This window comes from Vigna unguiculata, chromosome 4 (assembly GCF_037176805.1).
Source record: "Vigna unguiculata cultivar grain cowpea cultivar isolate G323 ecotype 2 chromosome 4, ASM3717680v1, whole genome shotgun sequence".
Lineage (NCBI taxonomy): Eukaryota > Viridiplantae > Streptophyta > Magnoliopsida > Fabales > Fabaceae > Vigna > Vigna unguiculata.
Window position 1 is genome coordinate 32462907 of NC_140795.1, and position 25557 is coordinate 32488463.

The 25557-nt window shown below is 35.8% G+C and overlaps 2 protein-coding genes across 2 annotated transcripts; both read left to right on the plus strand.

Annotated features, from left to right (window-relative positions):
• Positions 1 to 2428: 2428 nt before the first annotated feature.
• LOC114180635 (uncharacterized) lies at positions 2429 to 3817 on the plus strand. Its single transcript, XM_028066937.2, has 2 exons — positions 2429 to 3088; positions 3164 to 3817. The coding sequence occupies exons 1-2, from the start codon at positions 2429 to 2431 to the stop codon at positions 3815 to 3817; spliced, it is 1314 nt and encodes a 437-aa protein (XP_027922738.2).
• A 17074-nt stretch (positions 3818 to 20891) lies between these two features.
• On the plus strand, positions 20892 to 22056 carry LOC114181187 (small ribosomal subunit protein eS27y). The gene is made up of 4 exons (XM_028067560.2): positions 20892 to 21029; positions 21332 to 21433; positions 21556 to 21584; positions 21682 to 22056. The coding sequence occupies exons 1-4, from the start codon at positions 21027 to 21029 to the stop codon at positions 21806 to 21808; spliced, it is 261 nt and encodes an 86-aa protein (XP_027923361.1). The 5' UTR covers positions 20892 to 21026; the 3' UTR covers positions 21809 to 22056.
• The last annotated feature ends 3501 nt before the right edge of the window (positions 22057 to 25557 follow it).

Here is a 25557-nt window from a genome sequence, read left to right on the forward strand (position 1 = left end):
AAATATAGGGGATTAAGATAAACAAAGATAGAAATAAAATTTAAAAGATAAAAAGAAATAAAAACAATAGTAAAGAAAATAGATCGATTTCATTGCTTTTTCAAAATAGATTCATCATCGGTTATCTAAAGATTATTGCTCAATTAACTATTGTTATAGATTTACAAATTAATCAATGTAAAGTCTCAATTAATTTGTTGGCGTTCTCACTTTTAACCAAAGTATAGTCTCAATTAAAAGTGAGAACTTTTAGATTATCCATAGTAAATTCAACCAAAGTACAGTCTCAATCAAATTTACTATGCCTAATCATGTCTATTCTTTTATCTCCTTACCAAATAAAAAGCTTAATTAATCAAAGTAAAGTCTCAATTAATTGTAGTTAGAGTAAATACCTTTAACCAAAGTAAAGTCTCAATTATTGGTAAAAACTCATTTAATCATATGAAAGTTTCTAAATAAAATCAAAGTAAAGTCTCAATTAGATTTAAAAACCCTTGAACTCATATGATCAATATGCATATAGATTTAAAATCATTACTTTTTATATGATTCAAAGATAAAAGACATAGATAAAAAAAACCTCAACAATAATAAAAAGAACAAAGAAATTATTTCATTCTAACCTCAGAATCCATAATGAAATTACAATGGAATCAACCCAAGAAATTTAGTAATTCATGGAATACAGAATAAAAATAGAAGAATGGAGAGAGAGAGAGGAAACGAAATTAGGCCCCCCTAAGGGTTCCAAAACTCCAAAGTCCCGAGCATGTCGTTTCTCTACTCCCCCCTTGGTCTCTTTACATAGAAATTGGACTGGGCTTTTTTGTTGCTAAAATCTCTCAAATATCTTTTAAAATAAAGATAAATATAAATATTTAAAAATATTTGGAGAGATATAAACTATTTGACAAATATAGTTGGTTGATAATATCAATATCTAATATAATTAAATAAATTAATTACTTAAAGATATATGATAAATTATCACCAATTAATATTTGTATTAATTTTCCAAATCAACCCTTTGCAATCTCCTTAAATTATCTTCTAAATAATCCAATATCTTCAAGATATATTTGTTTGTTGTGGAACTAAAAAGATTCAAGAAGATCTTGTCATATTTAAAAAGATTTGGTAGTTATTATCTTTTAATATTTTATGATATAATTAAATAAGATAATTATTTAAAAATATCAAATAAAATATCTAAAGATATATTTTCCCAAATTATCTTCTATCATAAAGATAAAGAAAACTGCAAGGTCTAATTTTTCTTTCCTCTCTTCTTGGTTTAGCCAAACTTCTTAACTTTTTCAAGGTTTTCTTATCGTCTTCATTCAATGCTTGGCTTGGATTTTTGTGCTTTTGATAATTTCTTATTCTTGGATTTATCTTTAAGGTGTCATGAAGCTTTAATCAATTTATTTCCCACACCTCCATGAGCTCAACTTAGCTGCAGCTGCACTAACACACCTCAAAATATCCAAAGAACATTTATGCAACTAAAAAGCTATTTTTAACATGTTTTTGTATCTCATGCTCAATAAACCCAATTATAGAAAATCCCAATTAAATCAATCCTTAAACACACAAATTCAATTAAATACCCAGAATTAAACACTGAATGAGGGCAAAAATACGCACTCATCAACTACAGACGAGGAGTCTGTATTGCTGGACAATGAGCGGGATAGGCTCATAGTGTTGGACCATGAATGAGTTAGTTTCGTGGGAGCACAGTGAAGTCTCAAGACCTAGTTCATGTATAAGCCTCATGATGGACTATGAGGTTATGGTTGGGTAATTTGAAAATCATGAAATGTTAAGTTATGTTATTTTGGGATGGGTGGCATATTTAATTCATGTATATGTTTATATATTGTGCATAGCTCACCCTATCTGTGTGTGTGTGTGGCAATGATCGGATAATTTGTTATCCGGGAGCATATGATTTGACAGGTGAGCCAGGAGATACTTAGAGAAGGAGAGCATGGGCTACTTGGGCTTTTGAAAGCAAACTTTATTTTTGTTGATTTTGATGTAAAATTTATTTATGCTGAACTTTAGTAACTTTTGTATAGAACGATTGTGTACATTTGAACTATGTTATGGTTACTAGTTTTGGTTTTAATTTTCCCATGTTTTTTTAGGAAACGGTATCCTATTAAATGAGGTATTTTATGTTTAATTGTTATTTTATATGTTATTTATTAAAAACCAGAAATATTCTTTAGGGATGTTACAATAGGTATCAGAGCAAAAGTTTTGAAAATATTTTTAAATATTTTGGGGCTAGTGGGGAGTGAGCTTATCAATGTGGTTGTTTGTTGCATGTTCGTGTGTTGAATGTTGAAAAGATGTGTGTGGTTTTGTTTGACTAAGCGAATGATTTTTAACAGTTGTAATGTGGCGTATCCAGGCTATGGCTGCTAACAAGAGGAGGAGGAGTAGTGGTGTTGATGACATCGCTGAGGCGATTCACCGGATGGTGGATGCGATGCAGCCACCCGTAGTAGCGCAGTCTAGGACGGCGATTGCACCAATCAGGGTGCCGATTGTGGTGGACTTCTTGCGCCATAAGCCAGCTGAGTTCACTGGCAAGGCCTCCCCTGATGAAGCGGATGCATGGCTCCGCAAATGTGAGAAGATCTTCAAAGTGATGAATTGCGAAGATGAGCAGAAGCTGTTGTTCGCTACTTACCTGCTGAATGAGGATGTTGAATATTGGTGGGCAGGCATGCAACAACAGATGGAGACTAGGGAAGAGTCAGTGTCTTGGGCCAACTTCAGAACTCATTTCTTGGAGAAGTACTTTCTAGATACAGCAAGACAGGACAAGGAGGCTGAATTCCTAGCATTGCAGCAAGGAGATATGACAGTGCAGGAGTATGTTAACAAATTTGAGCACTTGGCGAGGTATTCCTCACAGAACATCACCGAGGAGTGGAAATGTTTAAAGTTTGAGCGAGGACTCAAACTTGAGCTGAAGAGGGTGGTAACACCTTTGAGAGAGAAAAGAATTCCTGTCTTGGTGGAACAGACCAAGAGTGCGGAGCACCTTGAGAAGGGCCCTGGTCCATTTGTGAGCCGACATCAGAAAAATGTCGCTGAGGCTAGGCAGATGAAAAAACCTTATAGCAGACCATAGACATCCCAGGGTCCTTTTGCTACCACTGTGGTGGACCCATCTGAAGAGGAACTGTCCTCAATTGGCAGCGGAGTAGGAGGGTCAGGCGATCGTCGTAAGTGCTTTATATGCGACAAACAGGGACACTTCACCAACAATTGCCTAGAAAAGAAGAGTCCTGGCGCAAAGAAACCAGCAGCATCGCCAGCAGAAAGAGCTAGAGCGGTTGGTCGGGTCTTTGCATTGACCTCCACCGAGGCTACTAAATCAGGTAATCTCATTCTAGAACCATGCTTATTATTGGGTCAGATAGTTTTGGTGTTGTTCGATTCTGGAGCAACACATTCTTTCATTGCTAATGTGTATGTGGGGAGATTGAATTTGGTGAAACGCGATTTGGGATGTGAGTTGCTTGTTTCAACTCCCTCCTCAGGTCAAGTGGCTACCAGTTCAGTCTGCGTCGGGTGTTCAATGGAAGTGGCAGGTCGCAGATTCAAGGTGAACTTGGTGTGCTTGTCTTTGGAGGGACTGGATGTAATCTTGAGGATGGACTGGCTGTCTAACAATCACATCATAATTGATTGTGGATGGCGCAGTTTGGTATTCCCAGAACATGAGGGATTGGAGCCAATCTTGGCTCAGAGGGCGATAAACGAAGTAGACCTGGAGCCACCTGCTTTATGATAGTGGCTCATGTAGAGAAGAATAGCACCACCGAGAAGATCAGTGTGATTCCAGTAGTGGAAAAGTATATTGATGTGTTTCCAGATGAAATACTAGAGTTGCCACCGAGTAGGGATGTGGATTTCACCATCGATCTTATCCCTGGAGCTGGCCCAGTATCCATGGCGCCTTATAGAATGGCACCCGTAGAGTTGGATGAGTTGAAGAAGCAAATAGAAGACTTGCTTGAGAAGAAGTTCATCCGGCCGAGTGCATCACCTTGGGGGGCACTGGTACTATTAGTAAAGAAAAAGGACGGCAATTCGAGGTTGTGTGTTGATTACCGTTAGTTGAATAAGCTAACTATAAAGAATAAGTATTCGCTGTCGAGAATAGACGACCTGTTGGATCAGTTGAGGGGAGCCGCAGTGTTCTCTAAGATTGACTTGAGGTCTGGATATCATCAGATCTTAGTCAAACCGGAGGATGTGCAGAAGACGGCGTTCAGGTCACAATACGGCCATTACGAGTATGTAGTGATGTCGTTCGGGGTGACAAATGCTCCCGCCATTTTCATGGACTACATGAATAGAATATTTCGGCCGTACTTGGATCAGTTTGTTGTCGTGTTCATTGATGACATACTAATATACTCTGAAAGTCATGATGTACACACAGATCATCTGATGGTGGTGCTGGGAATTCTCAGAGAGCATAAACTGTATGGGAAGCTGTCGAAGTGTGAGTTTTGGCTGGATGAGGTACAGTTCTTGGGCCATGTAATCTTAGTCCAAGGCATAGCGGTGGACCTAACGAAGATTGAGACAATGGTGAAGTGGGAGAGACCGTAGACAGTTACTGAGGTGAGAAGCTTCTTGGGTCTGGCGTGTTATTACAGGCGGTTTGTGGAAGGGTTCTTCAAGATGGTGAGTCCATTGACTCAACTCACTAGAAAGGACCAGTCTTTCTCTTGGACAAATGAGTGTGAGGTCTATTTTGAGGATATGAAGAAGATATTGACCACTGCACCAATAGTAGCTATTCCTGACACCACCAAGATGTTTGAGGTGTACTGTGATGCTTCATACCAGGGTCTAGGTTGTGTGTTGATGTAGGAGAAACGACCTATTGCTTACGCATCTCATCAGCTGAAGGTCCATGAGAAAAACTATCCTACACATGACTTGGAATTAGCGGCAGTGGTTTTTGCTCTCGAAGCATGGAGGCACTACTTGTATGGGGCACAATTTCAGGTATTCAGTGATCACAAGAGTTTAAAATACTTGTTTGATCATAAGGAATTGAATATGAGGCAGAGGCGCTAGATGGAATATCTGAAGGATTACGACTTTGAGTTGTTATACCACCCTGGTAAGGCTAATGTCGTAGCAGACACTCTGAGTAGGAAGAAAGCTTATGTGTCAACCATGATGATTAAGGAGTTAGAGTTGATCGAGAAGCTGCGAGATATGAATTTGGGATTAGATATGGAGGCAGGTCACATACGGTGCAGCATGTTGAGGATCACTAATGAGTTTCTAGATGAGGTTCGGGTAGAACAAGGTAAGGATCATGAACTACACCATATCATTAGTGAGTTGGGCACAAAGAAGAGAAAGGACTTCAGGATGGGTAGAGATGGTATCCTGCGGTTCAGAGAGAGGGTGTGTGTACCCAACAGTCGGGTATTGAGGAAGATGCTCTTGGATGAAGGGCATAAGAGTCGTCTTAGCATACATCCAGGTATGACTAAGATGTATAAGGACTTGAAGGTGACTTTCTGGTGGACTAGCATGAAACTGATGTGGCAGATTATGTAGCATCTTGCTTAGTGTGCCAAAAAGCGAAGATCGAGCATCAGAGGCCAGGTGGTACGTTGGAGCCTCTTGAGATTCCTCAGTGGAAATGGGACAGTATTTCCATGTATTTTGTTACGCATCTACCAAGGTCAGTGAGGGGGCATGATTCCGTATGGGTAATAGTGGATAGATTGACGAAGTGCGCACACTTTTTACCCATTAATCAGAAGATGTCTCTAGATAAACTGGCAGAGATGTATGTCAGGGAAGTAGTCAGAATACATGGTGTGCCTGCGAGTATCATATCAGATAGAGATCCGAGATTTACCTCGAGGTTCTGGCAATCGTTGCAGAACACCTTGGGCACTCAGTTGAGAATGAGCTCAACATATCATCCGTAGACTGATGGCCAGTCTGAGAGAACCAAACAGTCTCTGGAGGACTTATTGAGAACATGTGTTCTGGATCACCTCTGGACGTGGAGTGATATGCTACCGCTGGTGGAGTTCACTTATAATAATAGCTACCATTCCAACATTGGGATGGCACCTTACGAGGCCTTGTATGGCAGAAGATGTTGAACACCTTTGTGTTGGCAGCAGGATGGAAAGTTTATGGTACTTGGTCCAGAGTTCTTACAACAAACTACTGAGAAGGTAAGGGTAATACAGGATCGGATGCGTGCAACTCAGAGTCGGCAGAAATCCTACGCGGATAAGAGGAGGAGGCCACTCGAGTTTGAGGCTGGTGACAACGTGTTTCTCAAGGTTACACCTACAGCAGGTATTGAGAGAGCATTGAAGTCGAGGAAGTTGACTCCTCGATTCATCGGTCCATATCAGATTACGAGGCGAATTGGATCGGTGGCGTACGAGATTGCATTGCCACCTCACTTGGCAAACCTGCACAATGTTTTCCACGTATCACAGTTGAGGAAGTACGTGGCGGATCCTACTCATGTGCTGGAGCAGGATGATGTACAGGTGCGTGAGAATCTAACTTTGGGAGTTAGACCGGTGAGAATTCTAGATTCTCAAGTCAAACAACTCAGAGGGAAGAAGATTCGAATTGTGAAGGTTCTCTGGGACAAGGCAACCTAGGAGATGACATGGGAGATGGAGGACCTCATGAGGAAGTCTTATCCTCACCTCTTTGCTGGTAAGTCCTACTTTTGAGGACGAAAACTTTTAAAGGTGAGGAAATTGTAAGACCCGTGAAAATTATTTAATTAAATAATTACTTAATTAATAAATACGGGTAGAAAGCGCCTTTATGGCCTTAATTATGGTTTAATGTGGTGTGGGAAAGTACTAGCTCAAGTGGTTGAGAGTACTTGATTGTGAGAGAGGACTTGGGTTCGAGTCCTATATATGTCAATTATGTGTTGTTGTTTTATTATTAATTTTTAATAATATGTATGAGTATAGAATTGATAATATAAACTATTATTGATTGGAGTGTATCACCAAATGTGAATTGGCATAGTGGTTGTGCTTGGCATTATGAGTGGAGGGTCACGAGTTCAAACCTTGGTAGACGGAACTTAACCTTTCTTTTTACTAAATTGTCTCAATCTCATTCAAAAATTACAGGTTAGGGGAGTTGAACTCGAGACTTGGTATTAATTGTATGTAATGGCATAATTTTGATGAAACTATGGCCTGAAATTTGTGATGCACATGAGGGGTTTTGGGGGTTGTGGGTTTGGTGTTGTTGTATTGGAATTTTGACCCAAATGTATGAATATCATGGAATTATGTGCTGGATATGATGTAACTGTGTGTACTTGGCGTTTTGGGAACCAAATGGAGTCTAAATTATGCCTGTGTGTTGTTGAAATATGTGTAAACTAAACTGGTATGATTGGAGTATCGAATTGGGCATGGTTGCCAGTGTGGGTGCGTAAACCGAATTGGGGGTCTGCATTTCTCGCCTAGGCGAGATTAGCAGGGACGCTGATACGCAAACATATCGTGCAGGCGAGGGCATTCGAGTTGAGCGACAGACATTCTCTCTAAGGCGAGAGTGCCTCGCCTAAGCGAGGTCGCGATGAAGTTTGGGCATGTTGAGCATGAATTCTCGATCAGGCGAGGAGTTGCGTGGGTTTGAGCGAACCAGGGTCTCGCTCAAGCGAGCAGGTCTCGCCTAAGCGAGATATCATGACGAATTTGTGATATGTTACTTGCATTATAGCAAGGAAGAGTTGTGAGTTTTGGGCGAGAGATGACCTCACCTAAGCGAAATAAAGTGGAGAAGCCATTGTTTTAAGCTCGCTCAGGCGAGGGGGACTAGCCTAAGCGAGACTGAGGGCTTAGCTTAGGCGAGGGTCCCTGGCTTGAGCGAGTTTATGCGAAGTTCCATGTATGTGTATGCTTGTGTGTATGATTTGGCTGCTTTCTTCTAAGTATAGTAAGTATATGCATGTGGTGTGGTAATTGGGGCTTGAATGACTAAGTCCAATAGGGGTCTGGGATGTGCTTGGTGGTTGGACACATGATGGGCATGGAACTGGTTGAGTTCCTGTCGGCTACTATTGGGCGAGGAGTCTTAGTATAGTGATTACATGTGTCGGGCGCACGATGGGCAAGGAACTGTTTTGTTCCCGTCGGCTACTATTGGGCGAGGAGTCCATAGTATGGTGATTGCGTGCATGCCAGGGTCCAAGTTGAGAAGACTTGGATGTTTTACTACAGACGAGGAGTCTGTATGGCAGGACTATGAGCGGGATAGGCTCATAGGGTTGGACCACGAATGAGTTAGTTTTGTGGGAGCACAGTGAAGTCCCAAGACCTAGTTCATGTATAGGCCTCATGATGGACTATGAGGTTATGGTTGGGTAATTTGAAAATCATGAAATGTTAAGTTATGTTATTTTAGGATGGGTGGCATATTTAATTCATGTATATGTTTATATATTGTGCATAGCTCACCCTATCTGTGTGTGTGTGTGGCAATGATCGGATAATTTGTTATCCGGGAGCAGATGATTTGACAGGTGAGCCATGAGATACTTAGAGACGGAAAGCATGGGCTACTTGGGCTTTTGAAAGCAAACTTTATTTTTGTTGATTTTGATGTAAAATTTATTTATGTTGAACTTTAGTAACTTTTGTATAGAACGATTGTGTACATTTGAACTATGTTATGGTTACTAGTTTTGGTTTTAATTTTCCCATGTTTTTTTTGGGAAACAGTATCCTATTAAATGAGGTATTTTATGTTTAATTGTTATTTTATATGTTATTTATTAGAAACCAGTAATATTCTTTAGGGATGTTACAGCACGGGCAGTGTGGTATGCGATGATGGGAAGAAAAGCTGCGTGCATTGAGGGGTTATGATCTTAATTAGGGTTTTAGTTAGATTTAGAAAGAGTTGAACACTTTTGCTTTGCGCGCCCCCCCTCTTTCAATCTTTGCACTCCTCTTAGCTTATGTTTTGGATCTATTTGTGTATGCTTAGCACACCCTTTTATTTACTGCACGCACCCCACCTGTTTACTTTTCCCACATGTGATACTGATGCACCCCATATCTTTGTCTATTGTTTTTGGGCTTGTTGTATTTACTTTGTGCACCCCCACTAATCACTCATGAACCCCATATTTTGTTTTCCACTTTTATCCTTTTTAAATAATTTCATCCTTGCATTTATTTATTTATTTTTTAATTTATTATTATTTTAGAAAAAAAAATATATTTGAAAATTATAAAAATTAAAATACATAAAAAAAATCAAAAAAGGGTTCTTTTTCATTTTATTATGTTTGTCCGGCCGCTTGCTTCGTGTGACACTTTCTTCCAAATAATTTTAAAAATACTAAAATAATTTTCTTTCCCTTTTACTGTATGTCCGACCGCTCGCGTCGTGTGATACATATTTTCAAGTAATTCAAAAATACCAAAAAATATAAATTTTCAAAATATAAAAACATCAACATTTTCAAATAAAAGTCTTTCTTAAGAACTACATGATCCTTAATTCTCTACCGTGAGATATGTAGGAGCAAGGTCAATCCTTGTCAGGTTCACCTCCAAAAAATCAAATCATTTTCTCAATTGTTTTCCAAATATCTTTTTAAAGAACTACGTGACCCTGATTTCTCATTTTTAATGAAAATACGTAGGACCAAGGTCGATCCTTGTCGGGCCCAAAAATCAAGAAAATTTTTTTGTTTCTTTTTAGTATTATTTGTCTCATTTTTTTGGGGAAAAATTAACATTTCAAAACCACATCAACTTTGCATTTTTAATTAAAGGTACCGCCCTCGGGCGGGCACGGTAGGGTGGTAACACTTTCCCTATGCGTAACCGACTCCCGGATCTGAAATCTGGTTTTTCGCAGACTTGTTTTTTTTATGGTTTTCCATAGTTTTCTAGAATAACTAAGGTGGCGACTCCAAATCTATTTTCAAACCCGTTTTCTTTTTTGGTTCGTCGTCCCGTCGCGATCCCTGTTGTGACAACTGCAACAAACTCTTCACAAATGGAGTTATTATTTGATCCAAAGATTATATCATGTACATATACTTGAACAAGTATTACATCACTTGCATGCTTTCTAATGAAAAGTGTTTTAACAACCGCACCTCTAGCATATCCTTTAGATAAAAGAAAGTTGCTTAACCTCTCATACCATTGTCGTGGTGCTTGTTTCAAACCATATAAAGCCTTTTTCAATTTTAAAACATGATTAGGATACAGGTGATCTTCAAAGCCAAGGGGTTGTGATACATACACTTCTTCATTTGAGAAACCATTCAAGAATGCACTTTTCACATCTATTTGAGAAAGTTTGAAATTACACATATATGCATATGCTAACAATAACCTCGCAGCTTCTAGTCTAGCTACAAGTGCATATGTTTCATCAAAATCAATGCCTTCCTCTTGATTATAACCTTTAGCAACAAGCCTAGCCTTATTCCTAACAATGTTACCATTTTATTCCTAAACACCCATTTTGTACCAATCACATTCATTGCATCAGTTTTAGGAACAAGAGAACACACATCATTCCTAGTGAATTGATTAAGTTCATCTTGCATAGCAACAACCCAATTACTATCACATAATACATCATTCACATTCTTAGGTTCAATTTGAGAAACAAATGCAACAGGTTAAAAGAATACAAGTTTGTGTCTAGTGGATACTCTATGTTTTATGTCACCAATTATGTTGTCCTTTGACAATCCTTTGGGTTCAATCCACTCCTTGGGTAAGTTGTTGTTTACAGCTTTTTTAGCCAACTAAATTTCCTTTTCAACTGGCTTATTTCCGGCAACAAATTATAGTTCTGCAGTAGTTTGCTTTTCTTGCAATATATCTTCTTTATCTGCAATCTTAGGCCTTTGATCTGTTGCACTAGGTTAGTTTCATCAAAAATAACATGCACATATTCTTCAACAATCATTAGTCTCTTGTTATAAACCCTATAAGCATGGCTATTTATAGCATAACCTAGAAAGATTCCTTCATCCGCTTTTGAATCAAATTTGCCAAGTTGCTCTTTTTCCATTATTTAAGATAAAACACTTGCAACCAAATAATTTTAGGTGATTTAGAGCAAGCCTTCTACCTTTGAATAGCTCATAAGGTGTTTTCTTTAAAATTGGCCTTATAAACACAGTTTAAAACATATGAAGTTGTGTTTACTACATTAGCCCAAAGTACTTAGGCAAAGAGGTTTCATTAAGCATGGTTCTAGCTAGTTCCTCTAATGATATGTTCTTTCTCTCAAGCACTCCATTTTATTGTGGAGTTCTATGAGCTGAAAAGTTATGCTTTATACCATGTTTTTCACAAAAATGCTCAAACTTTTCATTTTGAAACTCTCCACCATGATCACTCCTTAGAGAGACTATTTTAGAACTTTTTTTCATTTTCTAAAACCTTGGCAAGTTTCTTAAAAGCATAAAAGGTTTCATTCTTGGCAGCTAGAAATAAAGTCCATGTAAATCTAGAGAAGTCATCAACAATAATCAATGAATAGTAGTTGCCACCAAGACTCATAGTTCTGGAAGGACCAAATAGATCCATATGAAGAATTTCTAAGAGTCTTTTAGTTGAAATACAATTTTTGGGTTTAAAGGAAAGCTTAGTTTGCTTTCCCTTTTGGCATGCTTCACATATCCTATCCTTCTCAAACTTAAGCTTTGGTAGCCCTTCAACCAATTATTTTCTATTTAGCCGATTCAAATGATACATATGTATGTGATAAAGCCTCCTATGCCATAACCAAGTATCATCCTCTTTCGTAAGCAAACAATGAATGCTAAATGATGCATGATACAGATTAAGCAAGTATATATTGTTGAATCTCTTTCCTACCAATACAATGCTACCACATGCATCATATATAAGGCAATGGTTTGGTTCAAACACAACTTTAAAACCTTTGTCACACAATTGGCTTATACTTATCAGATTGTGCTTTGGTCCTTCAACTAGAAGCACGTTGTGGATGTTGAATGAGGCTTCATTGCTTATGATACCACTTTCAAGTATTCTTCCTTTGTTATTGTCACCATAAGTCGCAAAGCCTTCTTATTTAGGTTCCAACTTTTCAAACTTGGACTCATCATCAGTCATATGCCTCAAGCAGCCACTATACCATAGATCTTTCTTTTCCTATTTTATGACCAACAAAACAACATAGCATTACATGGTACCCTTTGATAGTTTGGGTCCAACATGGTTATGCCTTTCTAGATCCTTTTGGGATCCATTTCATAAATCCCTTAGGTACATCATATTTTCTAGCATAGCAATTCTTAAGAACATGACCTTTCTTTATACAATAGTTGCAAGAAATGAATGGCATAGCATTTGGCTCACTCTTGGAAAAGAAACTAGAGAACTTCTTGGCTTTCTTTTCATGGATACGTGTATAACCAAGTCCAACTTCCCAAAATCACAAGTTTTTAAAAGATATTTCACTTGATTTTTCAAAGTAGTGCAGTTTTCATAAGGTTTTATAGTCAGTTATTTTTTAGAACAATCAACTGAATTACTGTAAATCATTTCCAAATGTTCGAAATCAATTTTTAAGTCAACTATTTCTGATTCTAGTTAGCTAACTCTATTTTCTAACCAGCTATTTAATCTTTTTAGCCAATTGTTCATGACAACAATTTTGTTTGCCTCACTATGCAACTCTTTAAAGTCATGCAACAATTGGTAATAGTCATTTTTATCTTTAGATGACAAGGAACTTACTTGGCTTGATGAGGATGATTCATATCCGGCCATGAGGCATAGATTTTGCTTCTTCACTTCCTTCTTCAGATGAAGTGCTTGTTGAATCATCATTGTCCTCCCAAGCTATGTAGGCACGTCTTTCCTTAGCCTTTTTCTCCTTTTTCCTGTCACTAACCTTCTCCTTCTCTTTGTTAACAAAAAGGAGTTTATTTTCAGCCATTTCAAAAGATTTTTTATCAAACTTGAATACATTTCAAGAACCTTACTCTATATACCATTTGTTAGTTTTGAAATGGTGATTTAAGCCATGAAAGGGGGTTGAATTGAATTTATAAAACTTTTTCGAAAGCTTAAACCTCTTTTCAACTGAATCAAATAAACTGGAAAGTTAGGATATAAAAGCAGCAGACCAATACACTTTCAATCGATTAAAACATAAAATAACAGACTAATTTGTTCTTGAACTATGAAATAATCGATTAAAAAGACAAATCAATCGGCTAAACTACTAGAGATTTATGCAGAATGCAGAATTCGCAGATTTAACTCAAACAACAATCTTTTGCATACAAGGCCTGTTCCAATCAATATTTTTAACAAGTATACAACCTCATATTACACAAGAATCCATTAAATCACACCAAAAAATGAATTACTTGGTTTTCTTGAGTTTTTAAAGAGATTCAAAGTGAATGAGATAAAGGAGAGAGAATTGCACAATTGTTTTTATACTGGTTCACTCAATCATAGAGCTACATCCAGTTTACCAGGACAACCTGACCCTGGTTTCCACTATATTCAAAAGTTTTACAAATCACACACCAAGATTACACTTTTGAACAAAGAAACTCACAAGATTTTTGACTCATACAAAAATCTAGGCACACACTCTGCAAGAATCACACTTACAGACCTGAAATCACATTAGGCAAACCAACTAGAGGCAAAAGAACGTCCAAACCTGATGGTGGTTGTCCCTAGCCAACCATACATGTGTTCCTCAAGCTACTCACAAGCCAAAATGCCTCCAAGATCAACCAAGATCTTCAAACCACGAGTTGTAGTTGTGTATTGCAAAGAGAGAGTTTTCCAGAGAAGGATGACAAAGTTTTGTGCTCAAAAACTCATATTCACTCCTCTGCTCTAGAAAACACATCATATATAGTCTGGTTTAAGTGAAAATAGTCGATTGAATTTTTTGTACAGTCAGTTGATTTCACTTGACTTAAGTGAAATCAGTCGATTGAAAAGTAATTCAACTAATTGAATGCATTCATACCAGAAACTATATATTGCAAGCCTTTTAACCTATTAAAACCATTTTTAACAGATTAAAAGAGACACACTAAGGTACACAAGACATCTAACCTACGTCATATAGCCTACCAACATGATATAACAACAAAACATTACATTTAACATATTATTTTCATATTTAACACACTAAAACTTAATCTTCAAGTGGATCTTCGTCAATCTTCATCAAACACCTATAATATTCATGCACATGGCTTTATCAATTCTTTGCTTCAAGTTTGCTTGTGCCAACATGATTCTTTCCCCTTTTGCACTCTAGATTGTCTCCTTTGCCACCACTCAAATGCACGTCCTATAAACCTAGAAGTAATATGCCTAAGAATGTCAAATTGACTATATTTACTAAACAATGGTTGCACCAACTTCTCTGTATCCCACATCCAATCTCTAAATGATATTGATCCAATATCTCCCCCAAAGAATGGAATGTCACTATGAAATGTATGATGCAACTCATGACTACCATCCTTAGGCAACTTAGGACTATATGTAGAATATGTACTCATGGTGATTGAATGAACTTATGAACTTAGATAAAATGGTGAATGAAGAGGACTAGCACAAGTGTACCTCCAGGTAAATGAGGTGAGTCTCAAGGACTTCTTAAGTACCAAGGCTAATCCTTGTCAAGGTTACAAACACAATGGAAGCTAAACCAAATAGAGTTGAATAGTACAAGACGAAAAGAATAGCCAAGAATGACAAGCAACAAAATTAAAAGTATTCAACAAAGGCTAGCACATCAAATAGAACCTATGAATGGCACCAGAATGAGAATAACAAATTTAAAATAGCAGGCGGATTGAAATAACAGCTATGAAACTTGTTTAATCCTTCACTTTGAACCCACGATAAGGGAATTAAGTCACCTTAATCATGGTCAATCAAATTAGGACTAAAAAGCTCCAAAATGCACTTAAGTTCGATTTATCACTCATTGCCCGTACAAAAAACGCAGAACACATCCTCTACTTCACAATTTTTTTTTTCATTCTTCAACATTTATCATTAATTTTTTTTTCTCTTTTTTGTCTAGATGTTAGCTAAAAGAGGCAAAAATCAGAACTCATTTTGGACCAGCCAATAGTTCGTGATAAATCAAACACAGAAAGTGTGCAGTAGTGAAATAGTGAATTTCAGGAGCAATTTCGAGCAAAAAACGCAGAAATGTGCCTCAACTTCAATGATTTTTCAAGAATTCGTTTCTCAACATTTTTCAATTATTGTTTTTTTGAAATCTTTGTTTATCTCTTAGCTTTCAGAGGCAAAAATCAAAACTAAAATTGATGCATCCAATTGCTTATAGAAATTCAAACACAAAGAGTGGTCGTGTAGTGAAATGAGAATTTCATAAAACAGAAGCACATTTGCTCTCGGGAAAATGCAATGTTCTTAAAAAATTGGAAGGATATGAACTTGATAATGATCTAATATCAAGCATGAACTATTCAAGAACATATAAGACACATCAAAGATGAATTCTATCAGCCATTTTGCTTGTATGCCAAGATTCAAAGTGTAACACTCAATTTAAACGGTAAAAACACATGGAAAGATGACAATTAAGGAAATACATGACTTAGACAACATGTATAGATTCTCAAATGAAAAATGAAAGCAAACAAACAAGATTTCACCGATTAAAATGAAGAACAACTCAATTAGAAATGAAAAAACGTTGCAGATCTGAAAACCAATGGAAATCTTATGATATGCATCGATTGATTCAAGTAGAAGGATGGATTTGAATCACTAACCAAGTGCATAACTAAAAACAAATGGTGGAAAACAGCAAGACAATCAAGACAAGTGATGAACATGACAAAAATTGAACCAAGGATCGAAAACTTATCTCAAACCGTAATGGAAATGGCTTGAAATGGCTCTGATACCATATAATGAAGCTCCATGGCAGAATTTGATGGTTGATTGAAGCTTCCTTGCAGCAAAATGGATGAAGCACCAAAGTTTGAAGATGTACAACGAAAGTGGTTTGGTGAAGGTTCTTAAGATGGTAGGCCAACTTAGGGAGGAGGGCTAGAGGAGACATCTAAGAGATTGTTCTAGCAATTTGGACTCTCAAAAATGCAAGTCATGGAGTGATCTCAACATGTATTTGCATTAACAATTCAAAAGTCACCTTACAAAGAGTGTGGAGTCTCTCATTTATAGTAGAGAGCATCTCCTAAAATGAAAAACAAATGCAAGACTAAATGAAATGCAAATGCAAGGTGGCCATGTGAAGCACATGTGTCTAGATCTAGATCTAGATCTAAGATCCAAAAAAAGTGGATCACATGCCATGAGGCATGTCACACTTTCCTCATTTAATACATGTGCTAAATGTGCAACTCATGGCTAAGGCTAGATGCAAACTTGGTCTAGACTTTTGTAATTGGGCTTAAATGAACACAATTGCAAAAGCTAGATCAATTATGACCCAAAACTACTTCTAGTAATTTTACAATTTATTTTTAAAGTATGGCCTAAACAATGGGCCCAAAAATAAAGTCTAATATTTATGTCTTGACATGTCTCTTGTTATTGGGCCTTTCATTGGACTTGGGCATTGAGGTGCATGTGGGCCATGGAATGGGCCTTGACGTTGGCCTAAGCTATAAGCCTTGTTGGTGTTTTCGGGCATGTCTGACCAGTCTTGATCATCAAGCCCTTTCGATCCGTCTTGGTCGTCGGGCCCATCCGATCACTCTTGGTCGTCGATTCCATTTGATCTATTTTGGTCGTTGGGCCTATTTGGCCCAACTTGGTCGTTAAGCCCTTCCTTCCTATCTTTGTCATCGAGTCTACACGACCCGTATGGGTTGTCAGGCTTGACCAACACGTGTGGGTCATGAGGCCTATCTAACCTGTTTGGGTCATTAGGCCCATCTGACCCGTCTTGATAGTCAGGCCTGTCCGACAAGTTTTGGTAAAAAAGGCCTGTCTTGATTGTCGGGTCCGTTTTAGTTATTAGGGCACGTCCAATCGATCTTGGTTGTCTAGCCCGTTCAACCTGTCTTGGTCTTTGGGCACGTCTATCCCGTCTTGGTCGTCTGGCCCGTCTTAGTCTTTGGGTCCGTCTTGCCTATCTTGATCGTCAGGCATTCTGGTCCGTCTTGGTCGTTGAGCCCTTCTTGTCATCGAGTCTGCACGACCCTTAAGGGTCGTCATGCCCAACCGACACATGTGGTTGTTGGGCCCGTCTGACTCGTCTTGATCGTCATGCCCGTCCAACAGGTTTGGTCGCTGCGTCCGTCTAGACCGTTTTGGTCGTTGGGCCCGTCCAGTCCATCTTGGTTATCAGCCACGTCTGGTCGGTCTTGGTCGTCGAGCTTGTCTGACCCGTCTTGGTCGTCGGGCATGTCCGTCTCGTCTTGGTTGTTGGGCCCGTCTAACCCGTCTTGGTTGTCAGGCTTGTCTTTCGGGTCTGTCCTGCCTTTCTTGGTCATTGGACAAATCTAACCATGGTTGGTCGTCGGGCTCGTCTGGCTTGTCTTGGTCGTTAGGCCTGTCGGACTCGTCTTGGTTGTCGGGCTTGTCCGACCTGTTTGGGTTGTCGGGCTCATTCGATCCGTTTGTGTCATCAGGCCAGCCTGATACACGTGGGTCATTGGGTCCGCCCGACTTATGTGGGTCGTCGGGCTTGCCCAACCTGTTTGTGTCGCCGAGCCAGCCTGACTTGTCTAGGTCGTCACGCCAACTCAGTTCATGTTGTTAGGCCCACCCGATTTGTATGGCTCGTCTACTCGTTGGCCTGGCTCATTGAGCCTACCTATAGACTGGGCCAAATTGACAACTCTACCCGAGATGTTTAGACTGTGAGGTTGAGTAAGAAGAATTTCAAATTCCACCTATTTTGAGGGTATTTGAATTTCTTCTAATTTAGCTAATTGAAATTCTTAAAAAAAATGCATGTATTTTAAATGGCTTTTTAATTTCTCTATCCAAACAAAGGATTTCATCATAAAGAAATCTAAATTCTTCAAATAAATGAATTGCTTCATTAAAATGCTCTATCCAAACACTTCATTAGGTTTATTGGATCTTGATTTGGCATTTCAAGTTGAAAGGTCGGCTGCTATCATTGATGCTAGTTCAAGAAGAGACCAAACAAAATAATTTAGGAAGTCACTTCATTCATTATGTAAGAAATTAAGGAGCTGGAAAGAAAGTTGTTAAGAAACATAGAAAGGGTAAATGGCATTTAAAGATTGACGAGTCCTCAAAGCGTGGAATAAATGTAGAAAAGGAAAGGCTAAATAAAGCGTAGAGTTTGGTTCAAAAGGAAAGGTGAGCATAATGTTTATGTATGTTATGAATCAAATTTAATTGAAATTCTACGTAATACTTGGTGGATTGATTATAGATGTACGAATCATATTTCTAATGTGATGAAGGGATTCCTTTCAACCCAAATCATAAACCCAAATGAAAAATTCCGTCTTCATCGGAATAGAAAGAAAGTTTCGATACAAGTTTTCAGAGCTTATCATTTAATCAAAACCTAACTAACAAATTAAAAACTTATAATCTTTCTATGATTAATTCTAAACAAAGTTTCGTGAAAGAAAATTAAATATCTATTACATACACATTTCTCCAAGCTCTTGGTTTCTTCTTCCTTGTCCTTGGTTTTCCTTTCTTCCATTTTTTCTTCTACCCTTTCTCCTTTTCATGTTTTACTTTTTTTCTTTTTAGTAGTTTCAAGCTTTCTTTCTCCTAGTTTCTTGGTTATGGAATTTGAGTGGGGCACCCATTATACTTTTTATCATTTCTTATTTTCTCACAATCTATCTTAATTAGAGAAAATAAACCTCGCCATTGAAACCTGGGTTAAGCTTTTTAATTATCTTACCTAAGCTTAATCTTGATTATTAAGAGACTTATTTGTTATAATGTCATTAGTTCATCCTTAAAATTTGTTTAATCAAATGATAATTTTTTATGGACCAAACCTATCATTTCATAATTAATTTTAGCTAGTAAAAGTTTTATTAAATATACTTCAGATATATATTTTAAGAGAATAATTTATCTTTCTCTAATTTTTGTCACCAAATTCCTTTGTTACTATTTTTTTACACCAATTTTATCATTAATATTGTAGTTTTATAATTCACCAAATGTGAAAAGTATATTTTAGTTTGCTATATGCTTTAACTTTTAAATCCAAATGTTAAATATCTTAATGTATAAACAACATCATATATTTCTCTTAAAAAATAGCCAGATTATACGTTAATATATCATCTGACTAATAAAGTATATTGAACAATTTTATTAATGATACATGCACACAATATTTCTTACAAAATAAAATATTTTTAATGATACAAAATAAGTTCTAGACTTATAAGATGTTCTAATAAGATTGTTAAATATTCTAATAGTAGTCTAATGTTTGTATTAAATAAATGTTTATTTGCATTCTGTCATTAATCAGTGATTCTACGTTACATAATAAATTATAAATTAGAGATTCATGAGATGCAAATGTCTTGAAGAAAATCAGATAACAAATTTAAAATACTTTTACTAATGATATGTAATTATTAACTTATTTCAATTACTATTAATATTAAATTTAGTTTTTTTTTATGTCAATGATAATAATTTATTCAAGTTATTTATGGGTTGGTGGGATTAATTGAAAGAAGACAAACAAATATATGGATTAAGAGCATCTTTAGATACGCGTTGTTAAATCAATTAAATTGACTTAAATGAATCGATTGTAGTTGATGAAAAAGTTACAATTAGTGACTTCTTCTTTGATGTAAATTTTTTTAAATTAAACATGTTTTTGTTCCTAGTAAATTTTGGAATTAGTTCATTTCGAAATTTTGGACCAATTTAGTCATTTATCTATCGAAATGTATGAATTTAGTCTTTTTAATCAAATTAAATTTTGTTAAATTTATTTGACTTAACATTGAAGTAAAAATGTAACAAATAGTATAAACAATTTAAATACAATTCTGAAATGCGTACGAAACATAAAATAAACCTACCAAAATTTGATTAAAATGACTAAATTGTACATATTTCGAAAGATCGAGTACTAAATTGATCTAAAATTTTGAAATTGACTAATTTCAAAATTTACTGAAAGTTAAAATATCAAAATCATATTTAACCAAATTTTTTAACTACAAATTGATTTTGGAAAACGAACCAAACAACTTACGAACGTGATTTTAGTGATTTCATATACACTAAAATTAATTCTGAATCCATCCTACGTAAAAACCAAGCAAACACTAAAAAGAGAAACGTATTTGGACCATACTTTTTAGTTTTTTGTACGGTGATTTTTGGAATAAAATAAAACTATGTGAATTGATTTTTTAATAATTTCATTTACAATAAAATTTTTAAAAATTAATCTAAAATTTAAAATTATAATCAAACATTAGTTTATTTATGTAATAAAATAAGTCTAAAAATTATTAGCACTATAATTATATTAAACTTCAGTTTATATTAGAAAAAAAAATTCTATTCAATATATTAGGTTAAAATAATTTACATGACTTAATGAAAGTGAAAACATTTTTTTAGAAAAGGTGATTAAGAAAACACGTATATTGAAAGATCCTGATTTAAATTTATGTTGTCAAAATACGAATTTCAAAATAAGAAAATAGTGTGTATTTAAATACTTTCCTCGTTTAAGATCAAACATAATGAAACTTTTATTTATTTATTTTGTTGATATTTTTATTTCATTCAAAAGACCTGACCATATTATTTTTAATGGGCCGGCCCATAAAATGTGTTTGTAGAACTTTTTTTATTTGTGGTAGTAAAGGCTTTATAAACCTAATATATTTCTCTTCATTCCTCCTTCGCCGTTCTGTGTTGCTGCTGTAGGGTTGAGCATTTTTCTGTGTTTTCAGCGATTTTCTCACAATGGTTAGTATCATATTTTTGTTCACATTAGATCCGAAATTGTTTCTCCAATACTTGATTATGTGTTTTCGTTCCTTTGAAGATGAAGAAAACATAATTGATTTACTAAAAAAATGTGCTTGCTGAATTGTTTTGTTTGAAAACATAGTTTAGACTTTTTTTTTTCTTGTATTTTTATGGTGTGCGAGAATGGTTCTGTGTTACTATTGTTTAGAAGGGTCATCAATGTGATATCGTATATATGCGTATTATTTTCAGTATTACTTTCTAAGTGAAAATTACTTGTCTGCTTTGCGTGTGAGTAGGTTCTTCAGAACGATATCGATTTGTTGAACCCTCCAGCTGAGTTGGAGAAGAGAAAGCACAAGCTCAAGCGTCTTGTTCAGTCACCAAATTCCTTTTTCATGGTATGCAATATTATTTAAAAGAAATCGTGTATGAGAGCACTGCTATTGCTATCAACTTTTTTTTTTATTTTAGAAAAATAATTTATTTGGAGTTTTCTGAAGTTTTTGATTATTTGTTGCAGGATGTCAAGTGCCAGGGCTGTTTCAACATGTCAGTAGAACCTTTAAGTGTTTTGTTTGTCTTAGAATTTATTATGCCGGTTAGATTGTTATGTGATTTTGATGGTGTTTTAATTTCGTGGGTGCAGAACAACTGTGTTTAGCCACTCTCAAACAGTTGTGGTATGCGGTAACTGTCAGACTGTGTTGTGCCAACCAACAGGTGGACGTGCAAGGTTAACTGAAGGTTGCTCATTTAGGAAGAAGGGGGACTAAATGGTGTGTTAACCAGATTTTCATTGTCTATGATTGGAGAGTTGATAAGTTTCGGTTTAGGGTTTTGAGATGGAATCAGTTTTAGAGATGGTATATTAAATTGTTAAATTGTATGATGATATCTCTGTTTCCACAGGACATACTAGTGACACCAAATGCCGAATTTTACTTTATTGGAGTGTTTGTGGTTTTGTTGGATATTTTTTTATGTTCTCTACTGAAGTGAAAATGGTCTAGTTTGATGGTTATTAATGTGTTTCTATTTTGTATCTATAATGTATTATACATCTGTTTTGTCTGCAGCTAATTATAATTTGGATTTGGGAATTGTGTGGTTTGTTAGGCTGCCGTTATTTTCATGTACGATTTTTTGTTCTTATTTAGATCATATGTTTCTGTTGATTCTAATAACTTATATGCAATTTCTCTGAATGTTACATTACATCAGTGGCATGTTATTCTCTTAATATAATTCCCTTGATACTTTTGGAGATATCTTGGGTTCCTTCCATATCGACTTTGGTTTTTTCATGTTTATGTTACCATGGTTTCTTTCGTATGTGCCTAAGGCCGAGCGCTTCCTTCTTTAGTGAGGGGTGGCGTGGTATTCCACGAGAGAAGGTATTCTATGTGGCGCACTCCTTTTTAGGTGCGTAGGCACAAATTAATTCAACAATGAAAGGGTTCCTTGGATGCTTTCCTGCTCTAGTTTTAGCAGTTGAAGCGACAATATTTGCCCTACATCATTACAAAGTAGTTGCATATTTCTGCTCAAAAGGCTTTTGTTGTCTATAACTTAGATTCTGAGTCGTAGTGGAGCTGACTGTGTAGTTGCAGGAACATTTTTGTTTGGACCTATAGTATATTAATGGTGGAAAGTTTATTCAATTTCTGTTCTTGGTCGTTTACTCGGTTATTTCTCTTTAGCAGATGTTTGTCTTTCACCTCTAGACTGTAAAACTAATGTGAACCATGGTTTCATACATTAATTGGCCTTTTAGCGCATTTTGGTTTGAGTTTGCAAACGTTACTTTAGACAGACTCGAAGTGATTTTACCTATCAAACCCATGTTATGTCAATGATAGAGGATAGTTGGATATAGACTATGTCAACATCGAACCCATGGCCATAGTGTCGGTCTTTATTGTCATTGATTTTGTTGCTGACTGTTCATTATCTCACCTTCTCAACCGAGGTTTTATATCGTATGTTTGGAGAGGATTTTGTGAAGATTGATTTGTTGGAAGTGGTGTTTAATCAGTTAATGGGGATGGACAATTGAAGTTTTGTGATTTTGGGGTTTTACTTGTTTTTGAGGAGTTATAATGTTTTGCAAGATATGGTAATATGATTCAAGAGTTTGATAAATTTCAAATTTTAGTATGGTTCAAAAATCTGGTTATTAATTTTTTACACAAATGTGGTTGTGTTGATTTTGGGATAGACATGGTAATATTTTTTCATCATGTGGATGTTGCAAATTTTATAATTTATGTCTGCTTTTTTTCGATTTATCGAACTCATGTTTCCTCATCTTTCAATATAGCGTCGTCATAGAAATATTTGTTTCTAAAAGTTGATCCTGTTAAAGCAACAATACTATGGGATGGGTGTGATTTTTATGAGCATAACAAGGACAAGGGAAGGTATTAAAACTGATTCAGGGAAGGAAAATAGTAAAATGAATCAAATAAAGGAAGTATGTAAATTTTTGTAATAAATAATCGAAAGAACACGATGGGGTAGTGACGAGTGTCAATTTAAGCATATTATTTAGCATGTCGTATCTCTTATAAATTAGTTACAAGGACTCACTAATACATAAATTAACACTTGAGGTAAACAAACATTGAATTACATATACAAAATTATTCTATAGACAAAGGTTTCATTAAAACATCCACAACTTTAAAACGTGAAGGAAGGAAGATGAACAAGTTGTAGGTGTTTCTGATGCACATGGTCACAAATGAGGTGGAGGTCTAATTCAAAATGTTCGGAATGAGACTGCATTGCTGCAAGTAAAACAACGTCAAGGTTATCTGAATAAAGCTTTGTGGAGTTGAACTATAAGAAGTTATCCATATTATATCAGTAAGGGCAACGACTACACTTCCATATTAGGCTTCCATCATGCTCATGGAGACCAATTTTTGTTTTTTGGAGACCTAAAACATAACATTATCCAAGAGAGATGCAATAACTAGTGGTTGAATTCCGGTCATCGACATTCATTCCCAAATAGAATCACTAAAGCCAAAGATGGAAAAATCGTGTATAGGGCAAAAAAGAATTTCATGGTTGATAGTTTCGGCAAGATATCATAGAATCTGTTTAATAGTCTTCCTGATATTGTGGATTGTGCATTGTTAAACCCTAGTCATATAGAGAGATTTACAAAAATCCTAAATTCCCCCTCTAATGTAGTAGAGTGACAACAAAGGTGTCAATCCAATGAAATGGCAAAATATTGTGCTACTTTAGAGTGTAATCTATCTAATGAATGGGAAAGCTGAAAAATATGATAACTAGTCTAAAATGACGTAAGAAACTCATGCAAAGGAACTAAGAATGATAATTTAAAATATGCAGAGCTGTAATAGCATGTTATAGTGTAAAACGTAAAGAAAACAGATGAGGTTAGAATGATGTATAGTGAGTAATGAATATGTAAAACACTAAGGAAATATGAATGGAGTATCGTCTAAGTCATAAATCTCCCTAAAATAATGTATAAATATGAATTATGAAACTGTTTGTGGAAAGTCCTAAATGAAAATAAAAAAAATCACAAGGTTTTTATTAAAATGCCCAAGAACTAAGAATGTGTTTTATGCAAAACTAATGAATTGAACATGTTTCTATACCTAAAACTACACATGATCTGAATGAAAAAAAAGGAAAAATACTCAGAATTCACGAATTCACTCTTTAAACCAGATTTAACAGCACTTGACAGCAAAGTCAATGTCATTCAGCATGACAACACTAGTGTAATGCATGCTTGTTAAGCAAAATGTGGTTCTGTGATATGTTATGAATGGAATGATGATATCAACATAGAAACAAGTGTTTTGAACATTAAAACTGAGAGTAAACAAAAAGGAACAAATGTAGACCAAAGTTCCTAAAACTAAATAATTAGAAAACCTAACTAAATGTAAGAACTGGAAAATGAGAATTAAATTTTTAATTTAGTCTAGAAACATTAATCTAATATAGAAACAATCATGAAACAATATTTGGAACTGGAATTAATCAACATAAATCAAAATTCAACATTAAAACCAAAATTAAAGCTAGTGGCGCAAGATGTAATGAACTTAACTACCAAATTGGACAATCGAGAAATCTAAACTAAAATATAATTCTTAGCATTGAAAGATGGTATAAGTATAAGATGAAAATTGTAAAACATTGTTTGAACTAAAAAATAGATTCAATTTGAATTTATGGATTCTTAGTTCATAAACTCAGTTTTGATTTAAAATGTTTTCAATATTAATTCTAAGTTGTTCAAATATGACTCCTTAGTTAGAGAAGGTCCTTTGAACCAATTAATCACAATTGAAATTAGAAATCGAGATTAAGAGAGTTACGATAAGTTAACTACGAATTTGAGAGAGTTGTGTTTTGAAATATTAGCTACAAATTTATGTGAGCAAAGTTGCAAGAGAGTACCTACAGATTAGATAGAAATTATAAAACTTTCTCACTTCAGTTAGCGAGAGATTAGTGACGAATTATT

Bases quoted from the DNA above. Each gene is read 5' to 3' on its own strand.
- LOC114181187 (XM_028067560.2), top strand. The intron at 21,434-21,555 runs GTATGCAATATT...TATTTGTTGCAG, and splicing joins CACCAAATTCCTTTTTCATG to GATGTCAAGTGCCAGGGCTG. The intron at 21,585-21,681 runs GTCAGTAGAACC...TCGTGGGTGCAG, and splicing joins TGCCAGGGCTGTTTCAACAT to AACAACTGTGTTTAGCCACT.
- LOC114180635 (XM_028066937.2), top strand. From the start codon at position 2,429: ATGGCTGCTAACAAGAGGAGGAGGAGTAGTGGTGTTGATGACATCGCT. The intron at 3,089-3,163 runs GTGAGCCGACAT...TAGACATCCCAG, and splicing joins AGAAGGGCCCTGGTCCATTT to GGTCCTTTTGCTACCACTGT.